This window comes from Pithys albifrons, chromosome 13 (genome assembly GCF_047495875.1).
Source record: "Pithys albifrons albifrons isolate INPA30051 chromosome 13, PitAlb_v1, whole genome shotgun sequence".
Taxonomy (NCBI): domain Eukaryota; kingdom Metazoa; phylum Chordata; class Aves; order Passeriformes; family Thamnophilidae; genus Pithys; species Pithys albifrons.
Genome location: NC_092470.1, coordinates 17,631,741 through 17,643,628, shown reverse-complemented (window position 1 = coordinate 17,643,628; position 11,888 = coordinate 17,631,741). Strand labels below are relative to the sequence as shown.

At 43.7% G+C, this 11,888-nt stretch overlaps 1 protein-coding gene across 1 annotated transcript; it reads right to left on the bottom strand.

Moving 5' to 3' along the window:
* Positions 1-754: 754 nt before the first annotated feature.
* ARRDC4 (arrestin domain containing 4) lies at positions 755-9,748 on the bottom strand. Its single transcript, XM_071568459.1, has 8 exons — positions 9,345-9,748; positions 8,311-8,377; positions 7,886-8,033; positions 5,983-6,085; positions 5,035-5,291; positions 4,223-4,385; positions 3,570-3,724; positions 755-3,445 (listed from the first exon to the last, which is right to left on the bottom strand). The coding sequence occupies exons 1-8, from the start codon at positions 9,685-9,687 to the stop codon at positions 3,389-3,391; spliced, it is 1,293 nt and encodes a 430-aa protein (XP_071424560.1). The 5' UTR covers positions 9,688-9,748; the 3' UTR covers positions 755-3,388.
* Positions 9,749-11,888: the final 2,140 nt, after the last annotated feature.

The following is an 11,888-nucleotide window of genomic DNA, read 5'->3' as shown; positions in this document are numbered from 1 at the left end:
GCCAGCTTGGACAGGGCTTGGAGGAACCTGGGCTAGTGGAAGGTGTCCCTGCCCAGGGCAGGGGGATGAAACAAGGTGATCTTTAACATCCATCCCACCCCAAACCATTCTTTGATTCTAAGATCCTGAACAGCATCTTTACCTCAATTTTCCAAGGACGAGTTTGTGGTCTTCCCTCAAAAGTGGAAACAGGCAGAAGAAATCAACTGTTTGCTGTTCCTCATTATCTTTGTGAGGCAGGACTCTGATGGAGATTTATCATCTCACTCCTGGCTCAGGTGAGTGATGTAGGTACAATTTGTTACCTCCTTCCCCAGGGTAGCAGGTTCTCTGCTTTAGTCATTCTGTACTATGGTTATAAGGTTGTTCTGATCTACTTAGATCAACAATCTACACAGTAAAGATAATCTTGTCTAAAGGAAACATAATAAAATAGCCTCTAAGATAAATACTTGAGATGAGAAATCCAATTTAGGGCACATATCCTTCAGTCCTTATGGTTAGGAGACCCACAATTAAGTCTTGTATGTTATGTAATAATTATAGGTGGGAGCAGGCCCTGTTTGATCAATTTATTCCAATTCTTGGTTATGGGTAGCTCAGGGAACTAAAACAGTGACAGATGAAGGTAAAATTCACAGATCAGAAAAGAATTCTAGACCTGTATGTGTTCAGAGGTGGTAAAGTACAGGCATTTCTTGACATTGCAGCCCTTTACCTTAGACCTACCAAACCAGAGATGAACAGCACAATGTAGATTTGACACTTTTATTAACAAAGAACCCATGGGGCTCATTCATTAGTACAAAATACAATCATGTTCCTGTATGTTAAACAGCTTTTTTTTTATTTTGTCTCTAATTTTAAACTGTTTCACAGTTATCAAAACAAAGCCCCTGCATATTGAACTTATTATTGTGCAAACAGTAATTATTTTTAAGGATCAATTTCTGCACTAAGCAAAGTGCCGAGAGCAGAATTTAATCTTGTTTTCACCCCTCCTTTGAAGGGCCATGTGTGCTTCCTAAGAAACACATAATAGTTGACTTTTTTTTGCAGCAAACAATCTAAGGCCACAGTTTATCTGCAAAGAATAAAAAACAATTCAAAGATTTTAAAGAAAAAAAAAAAAGCACATCTTTACCCTTCATACTCTTGTTTGCTTGACCATGATCATACCAGGTAGCACACACCACCTCTATCAGGTATTACAGTCCAAAAAAGCACCTAATGTTCTTGAAGCTAACATTTTGAATTATTAACATGCAAGTTAATACACAGCAACATTACTTTTCAAGTAACTATAATGGTATCTGTTTAAGGAAAAGATGCTTGTTCCCTTTCCAGGTGATGTGAATGAAAATCCTGCATTGATTGTATGGGCAGGCCCTCACTTAAAAAGGCATGAGAGCTACAGCTTGAGACTTTTAAATACTTATTTTTAGAATGTCCTTTCTTATACATGCACTCAGAATTTGGTTAAAGCTGCATTTGCTATAGAAGACAATACTTAATGTTGCAAATATAAAAAATAACTGCAGTTTGGGAACGTGACTCTCCATCACTCTGTCTTTCACAATGATGCAAAAGTGATTTGAGGTGAGGTGCTAGAAATTAGACAATGTAGGGAAGTCACACTAAAAGAAGACTAAAAATATATATCTGTGTATGCCTGTAGAAAAATCCCTGCTTCTGAAGTGAAGACAGATTTCATAAAAAACCATTGAAACTTTCTTGAAACTGCAGTTATTGATGAAATGATGGAAACTCAATTACTGTCTTTGTAGGTATCAGAAAGTACAATGTTTTACCACATGAAGCACCGGGTTTTAACCCCAAACCCTGCCCTAAGACATATGGAATAGTTCTAGTAGTCCAGAATCCCCTGTAGCTTAAAGAGAGGACTGTAAACGTGTATGCTGACAACGCTGTGTTTCTGCTCCTGGAAGTGATCTGTGGGTGGTGGGCTACTTATCCCAATTGATGCTTGGCAGAAAGCAAACATTCTACTTTAAAGGAAGGCAGCAGAAGGGCAAGTAAATGCTGTGCCTTCACTCTTAGCAGCAACAAACTCTCACTGTTCTAAATGACCTGAGGAAGAAAACATCAAAATATTGCACCAAAACAAAATGGAACAGCAAAAACAAACAAGGAAACACACCAACATATATAGTATGGATAGCAAATGACCAGTGCAGCCCCTGACAACAGATCTTCAGACAAAACTGCAGGAGTAATGAAAAGCTTTGTGCCATTACCAGAGGACTTTGTTCCCCTGATGTCTGCTTTCACTTCAGTTATAAGCTATGTCTATTCTGGGTATATTTACACCTCTCCCTACACCTCTTATCTCGTTCACTAACCACAGAAACCATTTAGGGTCCCTTTTAGAACCTTGAAGTATACTGGAGCTTTAACAAGACTCTTTTTGGTCTCAAATCTGACCGTAAGTAAATATCCAAAACAGAGGTAGGCTTATAAAGGCTTTTGAATAAATAAATATTGTCCATTTTGCTAAGTATACCTGCTGTTGGCAAAAGGATCCTCCCTTGCCATGCTTCCCCTTATCATGCTATCCATAGGCTTAAGATGCAGAAGAAAAACTCACAGTAGAAGAGGCTAGAATAATTCCCTTAAGAAATCCCTTGAAAGAAAGCATAGTGCATAAGCTTGTATCAAAGTCCACTTTTCTTTTACATACTTTTGTCTTGCATTCAGTAAATGGTTGCCTTCATAGTATTGCGTAATAGCTCTTCTGTCATCCATGATGTCTTTAGGATCATTATGAATGATGAAATAGTACCACTTGGCAGTTGTGAGAAGGGCAGGTTCTCATGAAATACAAAGTAAAGCTGGAGTTAAGACTTCACCTTTTAGTAGTGTTCCTTTTCTGGATGCAGACAGTGCAAAGCTGAAGCCCCTCGAACACTGGAATCTTTTGGAAATGTTTTCTCACCCCACATTCTGTTCTACTACGCCAGTTCTACTACAGGAAGTCCTCAACATCATTATGTACATTCTTCCAGAGTGTTCCAAACAAACTATAAATTCTTTTCTCTTCAGAAGATCCATGTATCTCCTCCTCGTACTCTGTGTAGTGTATCCACTTTTTGAAAAACATTCAGTATTTCATTCATTCATTTTCATTTCATTATTTTCAGGTACTTCTCAAGTATCCCAAGTTTAGCTGCTCCCACGTGCAGACTAATCCAGCAGATTCTCTTTTTATCACCAAACGTGCTCATACCTCCTTCTCCATTTTCCTTTGCCTTTCTTATACACAAACTGAAGTTTTGAAAAAGAAAACTGTTTCCTTTTTAGCTGCACTACCAGCTTAAGCAGCAGAAAGATTAAGACATTCATCACAACAATGCTCAACAAATCCTCTTCAGAGCATGAATGAAACAGGCTGAATTTCTTCTACATCAGTTGGATGTGGATCAATCTAGGAGAGAAGAAAGGCAACAATTACTGCCTGCAATTCCTGCATTTAGGTATGTGTTTTGGTTCATTGGTTTTTTTTTTTGCCATCTGACAATAAGAACACCACCTGCTATTTATTTTTTTACCTCTGAATAAAGAGGTGGAGGCTGAAACCGGAACTCTTGTATATAAGCAAAGACAGGACAACACAACTGTTCCTCACAGTCAATGGGTGGTGGATAAGCAGGAACATGTCTGGAAAACTCTTCCTCAGACACTACATCAGCATAATTTGGTGGTGCTGAAACATAAGAGATGCTACTGTCAAATTTCAAACCATTCACTCACAGCAAGACAACAGTAGTACAGTTACATCCAAGGCCATGAAAACTGTATTTATAAAACATTGTACAACTGTCTGATTGTTGAAAATGCACTGCACTCATAAATATTGTAACTAAAATTATGTTTTCAGTAAGTTTAGGTGATTCAGCAGGAATAAAGATGCTTTTAGGTCAACTCCAGTAACAAACCTGTGTTGTAGCAAGATATATTCAGTAATGATAACCTTAAGCTCCTAAGTAGAATTCTCACAATCAGAAGTTAGTTATTTCAATCAGGAGACGTAAAGATAAACTTAAGGAAGGCTGGAGTTAGCACAACCTCACCAATCCTTTTGGATCTGAGACTTCTCCTGAGTCATACCTCCCTGGCCTACATCCCTACAGTGCTCTTAAACTGGCACCCATCTGCTGCAGACAATACTGTGCTGGATTAACAAGAATTCAATATGTGTTACCTTCAGGGTGTTCAGGCATGGTCAATGCCAGCCAACTCATATCCATACTAAACTGGCTGGTAATGCTGGAGTTTCTGCTTGAAAATCCAATACATGGAATAGTGCCAATCACCAGAGGCATTTCAATCATCAATTTCTTAGCACCAGGAATATGGATATACACCTATGTGACAACCCCCAAACAAAAGAAAAAAACATCATGAGACCCCACTGAATGCTGCTCCTGAGGCTGCCCTACTCCCTACACTGCAAATTGTTTAAAAATTAAGAGCTTTCTCAGCCCAGATGTCTTTAGCTAATACCCTGGCAGCAATCCTTATTTTTCAGCAACTTCCTTCTTTCTGTAACTTGTCTCTGGGTGACATTAGAAAATAAAAATCATCTTGACAAACATAATTATGCACTTAATTTTCAGTCTTATCTTCCCACTTCTGAAAAGAATCACTAGAGAAACCCATTCAGCTTGGACTACTTTCCCATAAAAACCTCTGCAGGTTTCAAAGTTAAGCTGCTTCTTCCTCAGAAACAATTCTCCATTTTCTCCATCATTCCTATCTTTCCATCTCAGAATCTCTTCATGGTCTTCAGTTTTTTCATCTATATGGTATATGTATTTATCATAGAATGGTTTGGGTTGAAAGGGACCTCAAAGATGTAGTTCCAACCCCCCTGCCATGGACAGGGACACCTTTCCCTGAATTTATAGTTTTTGTTGTTCCCAAATTAAAAACCTAACAGCTACTCAGTAAATTCTTCTGTTCCCAACTCAATTCAGTATCCAAAGTCTGTACATTTGAAAAACCAATACTTACAGCTAATGAATATTCTACTCTAATAATGCAGCAGTCAAGTATAGAAGGGGATACAGGTGGGATTTTCAGAGTTTTCCCATTCCAGGTATCTGTACTCCCAGAGGCAATGTGGTTTCCTCGGACATTGGCAACCATCTGACGGAAGGTTTTTGTCTTCCCACTGGCCAGGTAAGTTTGTGTTTGGAAAATGGCAGCTTTTGGAACAATCAAACGAGAAGAGCAGTTCTCAATTTCTGCATAGATTGGTATGGCTTCCCCTTAAGAGACAGAAAAAGTCCAATGAACAATTTGTATTTACCAACTTTCCTCTGGGAGTATCAAAGCATGTTACACAGCACGTACATCATCTGCACTGTTATGAGAACAATACTTGTTAAGTTTCCTCAAGCCAGTTTGTTTTTTTCAGAGTGGTATCCAGGCAGAATTATAGCCACCTACTACATTTTACATATAAACAATGATTCATTTCGGAACATTAAGCATAGTATGAACAAGCTATGAAAGTTTTATTTGCAAATTATGCCCCAATCTTCCTTTTATATAGTACTAAATGAATTTCAGGATGTTTTATTTCCTCAATGTATCTAATGTTATCGGGATGACAAATAAGCTGCTGAAACTGATTGTTATGAAAGTGTAAAGCTACACAGACAATGTAAAACCCTAATTACATCCCAAATTAAGTATTTTATCCCAAATAAAAGCGTTTTGTTGTTCTTTATGCTCAAATGTACATGGATTTCCATAAGATTATTAACAGAACTTCCTTTCAACTTATACACCTAAGAGGAAAGGCAGGATGATTTTTCTTAAACCAAGTTCATATAGATCTTCATTTACTCCTACTAAACAGAATTATTCTTTGAACTATAAAGTGTTGGCTTCACAGAGATTAAAACAACCCCCCTAAGATTTTAATATTTACATTTTTAAGATAACTACTCTTACCATTACAGTATCCCTTCCTCTCAATTTTGGCACTGAGAGACACTGGCCCAGAGGTGAAAAACCAGCAGCCAACCATCTTCTCCTGACTTCTTAGAACAGGTGTCTGTAAAATAGAGTATTTTCCATTTTATGGGACAAATCTTTCAATCACTTGCAGTTTAGTGTTATGTATGTCAATCACTGCAATCCAGTTCTAAAGTCCACTTGATGTGAATCACCGAACTGCTCTGTGGAAGAACCTGGAGTTTTGCCACATGTGAAATGGAACCAACGTTTGGCAATCTGAACATTTCTATTTCAAAATCCCAGTCTGCATTTAGACTGGATCAGCCAGGTAAGACAGAGACCAGTGTGTCCTTCCACGTGATTTGTCTTCAAAAAGAAGAACCATTTAAAGGTCTCATGGAGTGCTGTGGTATTTATACCCTTGTTCCTCAGTGCAGAAGAATTCAGAATTAATTTCATCTGCAACAACTAACAGTTAAGCAGGTAAACTGTTTTTACTTTCATATCTTTAAGAAAGGATAAATGTGTACACACTGGGCTTAGAGGATGCAACTTCATTACTCGCAGGCCACACAACGCCCCAGAAATTTAGGCCCATGACAAAAATCATCTGAATTTATTTAAAGACTGTCACATTAGATGACATTTTGTAAGTTTTCATTAGAACAAACTTACAAGCACACATGCCAAGGGTCCAAGTCACCAAGCTACTTAAAATTATTTACTGGGCAATAGTACCCAGTCAATCTAATAATGAAAATTGGTTTTGTATTTATTATAATTAAAAAAACCCATCTGTTGTTTTGCACTTTTGGTGGTAGCCTTGGAATCCACTGACTGGCATTATCTACTTTATATGCCCCACAGCCTTCTCCTGTGCCATTACCCATGGTTTGCTCTGTCCTTACAGAATCTGGATGTGATGCTTTCATACTCCTGACAGACAGTGCTGAATATAAGGGCTATTCTGCTTAAAAATGTCACTGCCAAAATACTTTTAAGTTCTCTAGAAAAGATTAAAATGTAAGGATAAAAAGAGGAAAAACACCCTGCTCAAAACATCTCTTAGCCATGTTCACGTCATGATGTTAAAATTATCCTATCATTTTAAATAAAATAGAAATTACTCATTCATATTTAAATGAATAACCATTTAGATCCAGTTGCTATCATGAAAGTGCAAGGTATAATTTTATATTATTTTCATAATATGGGTTGAGATAAAAGAATCCAGCTCATTAGCTTTCATCTTGCCTATTTTCTCATTACTTAATGCCTGATCTTTCGTATTACCCTACAGTATTTCCAGTCATTATAAAAAACTCAATGCTTTCATGTGGCCAAATCTGTCATAAGGAAATAACTGACAGGATCTCTAGAGCAGCTGTGTGCACACACTTCATGTTGGAAAAAGACATGCAAAATGGAGGGATACGTAACATAATGGCCAGAGCCTAAATGACAGGCTGGGCATGATTAATACTCTTCTCTAATTACTGTTCCTCAACCTACTATTATTGTAGAGTTTAGGACACTGCAGCCCTGTGAATGTAGTTGCTCTGGTAAGAGTAAACTACTCTACACTCGTGCATTATTATTATTAAGGCTTATTTATGCATCTGAAGCCTGCCTAACTTTTTGGCAGGAGCATCTCTGCCAGCAGGGATGTAATCAATGGTATTAAAAAAGCCACTCTGTTTGCTATTCACACAACCTAAGATCATCTATTTATAGAGAAAAGCTTAGGGAGCTTAATATGCTTTCAGAAGTCAGAAAATGACACTCCAGAATAACATGGAAATGGTTATGGCTGGGTATGAAGGCTGCTTGGAAATGCTTTTTATTTCTTTGTGCAGCTGGCTTGGAAGGGGGGAGGAGGAGTGGAGAACCCTCTTACCAACAGAGCTGGTGAGCTGACGTCGATATGGCTGATGACCTGGAGCTCTGTCTGTACACTCTGATCAGGAGCTGCAGGCCTCTCCAGGGTGGCTTTCACATAGTACTGAATACTGCCATACTTCCCAGTAAAAGAGGTCACCAGAGGTCTGAAAGAAGCAGTCACAAAAGCATTACCCTTAATTAATAATCAAGTTCCAAACGTGGGCACTGCCTGGGCACATAAAGATTCGCCAATTTACAGCTTGCACTTTTAGGGCCTTGGGGAGACTGAAGCCAACAAGGCATATGGCTGTGGGGTGCTTGATTAAAACAAACATATAAAGCTGATACTATAAAGAAAAGACAAGTCAAATTACATTAAGTTAATGTTCCACTACAAGCAGCGTCCAGCACAATCCCTTCAGGTTGGATTACTTAACTTACTCTTGAGGGAGCTGAAAGCTGAACGGAAATTCGTGTCTTCCATCTAGAAGAATTAAGTTTTCCTCACCTGCAGGATAAAAATTAATAGTGTGTTTTAGTTATTCCAGAAATAGAACAAAGCAGATACTTTTATAAATTATTTATGTATAAAATCACCCAGATATAAGAAGTTTTTATTGATCCCAGTGGGTTCTGGACTGCAGCCCATGCTTTATTTATGCTGTGATGTGATTTCAATGAAAAACAAAAATCAAGGAAACATGGGAGACCTTGAGATTCAGTTCAGGACTCTGGCCAATTTCTAATCCAAAATGGCTTCTGCAAAGCATAAAGTAAGTTTCTTTTCCTTTTCAGCAAGGCAACAATTAATCTGTTTTTCCAATTAACAATTAAACTAACTCTTGTGCTAAAAAATCTGCAATTTAAGGTCAGCATGATGAATTACTATTAATATACCAGCTCTCAGTATATTCATAGAGGGCCTGCTGTTACACAATTTCCAAGGCCTAAATTTACTTTCCCTGCAGCTCAGTCTGAGAGCTGCGTTTCACCCGCACAGAACAAAATGTCGTTGCCCCGGCTTTAATTTCGACACTGCCATAGGTGCTGCAGTGGCTGAGCGACAGAGCTTTCCAACACAGAGCTGCCTCTGCTTCCTCGAGCCATTGGAGGAGCCCGACTGCTTCCAGGGTCTTCCACGGGGGATTCCCAGCTGCAGCTACAGAGCCGCCCGACGGAACCCACGGGCGGGCTTACCCTCTGCAGGGAACCAGCACAGCAGCGCAGGAAACCGAGGGGCGGACTTTCTTCCAGCACCGTTCCGCGGTATTTCAGTCGCCGCGCAAAGAATCAGTGGGCGGCCACTGCTGAGGCTGTGGCAGCGGGACAGCGCCGTCCTGACGGGCCTCAACACCCGGTGCCCCTTTTTTCCCCCAGAGCGTCCCCTCCTCCGCCTTCTCCTCGCTGCCCACCGCGCCCGTGGGCTCCTTCCCCGCTCCCGCAGCGCCACTCCCTCGGTCCCGCTCTCCCCTCACCTTCGGGCGGGTCCCTCAGGAGGCTCTGCCGGATGTCCAGGTACCGCACCTCGGCCTCCCTGCGCGGGCCCGGCCCCGGTGCCCGCACCGCCACCCCCCAGGTGCCCGCGCCGGGCCCCGCACCGGGGCTCTCGCTCCAAGCGACGCGCGCCCGGCCCGCGGCCTCCAGGCGCAGCCCGCGCAGCGGCAGCGGCCCCGCCAGCTCCAGCAGCACCTGCCCGGATACCGTGTCCCCGCTGCAGTAGCCGCCACCGCCGCCGGCGCGCCGGGCCTCGTCCTCCAGCACCAGGGCCAGCGTCTTCACCGCGCCGCCGGCCCCGGGGCCCGGCCCGGCCGCCGCCATCGCTCCCCGGCCGCGGGGGAACCGCGCCCGCCCTCGCCCGGTGCTTTAAACCCGCCCGTGTCCGCCAGCGCCCGCGGCGCCGCGCCCCGCCCCGCGCCCCGCCCCGCGGCTGCCCATTGGCCGCGCCCCGCCCCGCGCCCCGCCCAGCTCGCTGCCCATTGGCCGCGCCGCCGCCCCGCGCGCCGCCATTCGCCGCGCACCGCCCCTGCGCCCCCTCCTCATTGGCCGCCCGGCGGGCGCACGCCCGGAGTGCGTCACGCTGCGTGATCGCCGCGGCTGGGCCAATGGAACGCGGGCAGGGGCGCGTGGACAGCGCGGCGATTGGCGGCGCGGCGGCAGGTCCCCGGCGCGGGGGCCAATGGCGCGGCGCGGCCACCACGTGCACAGCCTGTGGGTAAACAGGCAGGGGAGGGGCGGGGCCGGGGCGGGGCGGGGGCGGTGCCCATCGACAGCCTCAGATCCTTTATCCCCCTGAGGGTCCTGGAGCGGCGGCGTTCTGCCCCTCGCTGTTCTACTGCCTGTGGTCAGTGCCTCCACCCAGCGCTGTGGGGGAGCCGTGTGTCCTCGGTGACCCCGCGCGGAGGGGAGACCTTGGTCCTTGGTGGCCCTCGGGCGCTGTCATGGTGGTTCAGGTGTGCTGTGTCGGTGTCAGCCTCTCCTCGCACAGCCGGGCTGGCTGGGGCTGTCCAATATGGACCAGTGATCCAGTGTGTCTGTTCCCCCCTGGTTTGCCATGGGGTTATCTCGGGAATTCGGTGCTGCCAGTGGGAGCCCCTTCCCCACCCTTGTTATAAGTGAGCTATCCTGGGCGCTCCAGAAACCTCACTGCCCACACAAATAATGTGTATTTCTGCACTTTATAAACCAAGAAATGCCCTGGTTCAAGACCTTGTGGAAGTTCTTGGCAGCCCCCTCTGTAACTGGGCAGCGGGATGGGCACACCCGACTCTGTGTCACACCTAAGCGGTGCCTCCTTCCCAAAGGGTAACGCTCAGAAGGTTTATCCACGAGAATAAACACCGAGTTTGCTCTTATTTCCAGCTTTTAGAGTCACAGGCTTAGGATGCCCTCAGCATCTGTAGGAAGAATGGTGAAGGTGTGTCTGTGTTGACGGGTGAGTGTGGCCAGACCCATCATCCCCATGGCGGCGAAGCTCTGACATCTCCACACCCACATCCAGCCAGCCCAGGACACGCCACCAAACAAAACTGACTGGACAAATAGCACAATTAATGCTGTTCTCAGAAGTGCCGTGTTTTACAGTGGCCTGAGCTGGCAGCAGTTCATCTTCCCGAAGGTGTGTGCGGTGGGTGGAGTGCTGGCATTTCCATGGGTAACCAAGGAGTCACTTCCCAGTCCGAGTCACCTGCCTGCTGGAAGCTTCTGACAGCTGCATCTTCCTGCATTCCTCCGGCCCTCTGGAGAGCTGCAAATCACCAGCCTGGTGCTTCCCAGCTGACTCAGATAATTACTGAAATTAGCAAAAAACGCCTTCCAGACCCACAGCCTTGGCTTTTAAATTACTGCTGGGGTAGCTCCAGGCTTCCTTAGAATCCCTGGCATACTTGTGTGTCCCATGTAAATGCAGTCTTATATTTTGAGTTCTGTGATGAAGCACCTGTCCTTGTCAAGGTAGGCCTTTGGAACGCTTTTTCTTGGCTAAAAGTTTCTACACACCTCAGTGGTAATCCGTAATAACCTGGGAAAAAAGAATATGGTTACAAGTGGGGTGAAGTCATGGGTTTTATTACAACCTTTGGCCACAGGTGCCCCAGCTCAGGATGAAGAATTATGTAACTAAAGAAAATAACACCGGGATGTTTGTCTGAGTAGTTAAAGAATTGTGGGATATTCCTATCCCCTTGTGCTTTTTGAAATACTTTTTTATAGAAACTGCAAACACTGCATTGTAGTTGGGAACTGTGCACAAGGTCATGCTATATCCGTATTTTTTTAGTTCAAATAAACTACTACATGAGTAGTTTTGCAAAATCTTTTCCTTATATCTAGTTTTTCACATGAGCAAGTAGAAGGTTAGTTTTGTAGCCAGCCAAGAGACTGTGTTTGGACGTGCAGACTGAATATTTGCTTATTTGCTGAATTTCCTTAGGTACAATGTGTGTGTGCAGACTGATTTTGAGAGTATGATACTGAGGAAAAAAAATTAAAATCCCACACCTCCCTTTTTCCTACATGAATTA

What these genes read in the sequence shown, in the direction of transcription:
- ARRDC4 (XM_071568459.1), bottom strand. Translation starts at nt 9,687, where the DNA reads ATGGCGGCGGCCGGGCCGGGCCCCGGGGCCGGCGGCGCGGTGAAGACG. An exon ending in GAGTAGAATATTCATTAGCT is followed by an intron (nt 4,386 to 5,034) that starts GTAAGTATTGGT and finishes GTTGTCACATAG; the next exon opens with GTGTATATCCATATTCCTGG. An exon ending in CATGCCTGAACACCCTGAAG is followed by an intron (nt 3,725 to 4,222) that starts GTAACACATATT and finishes CTTATGTTTCAG; the next exon opens with CACCACCAAATTATGCTGAT.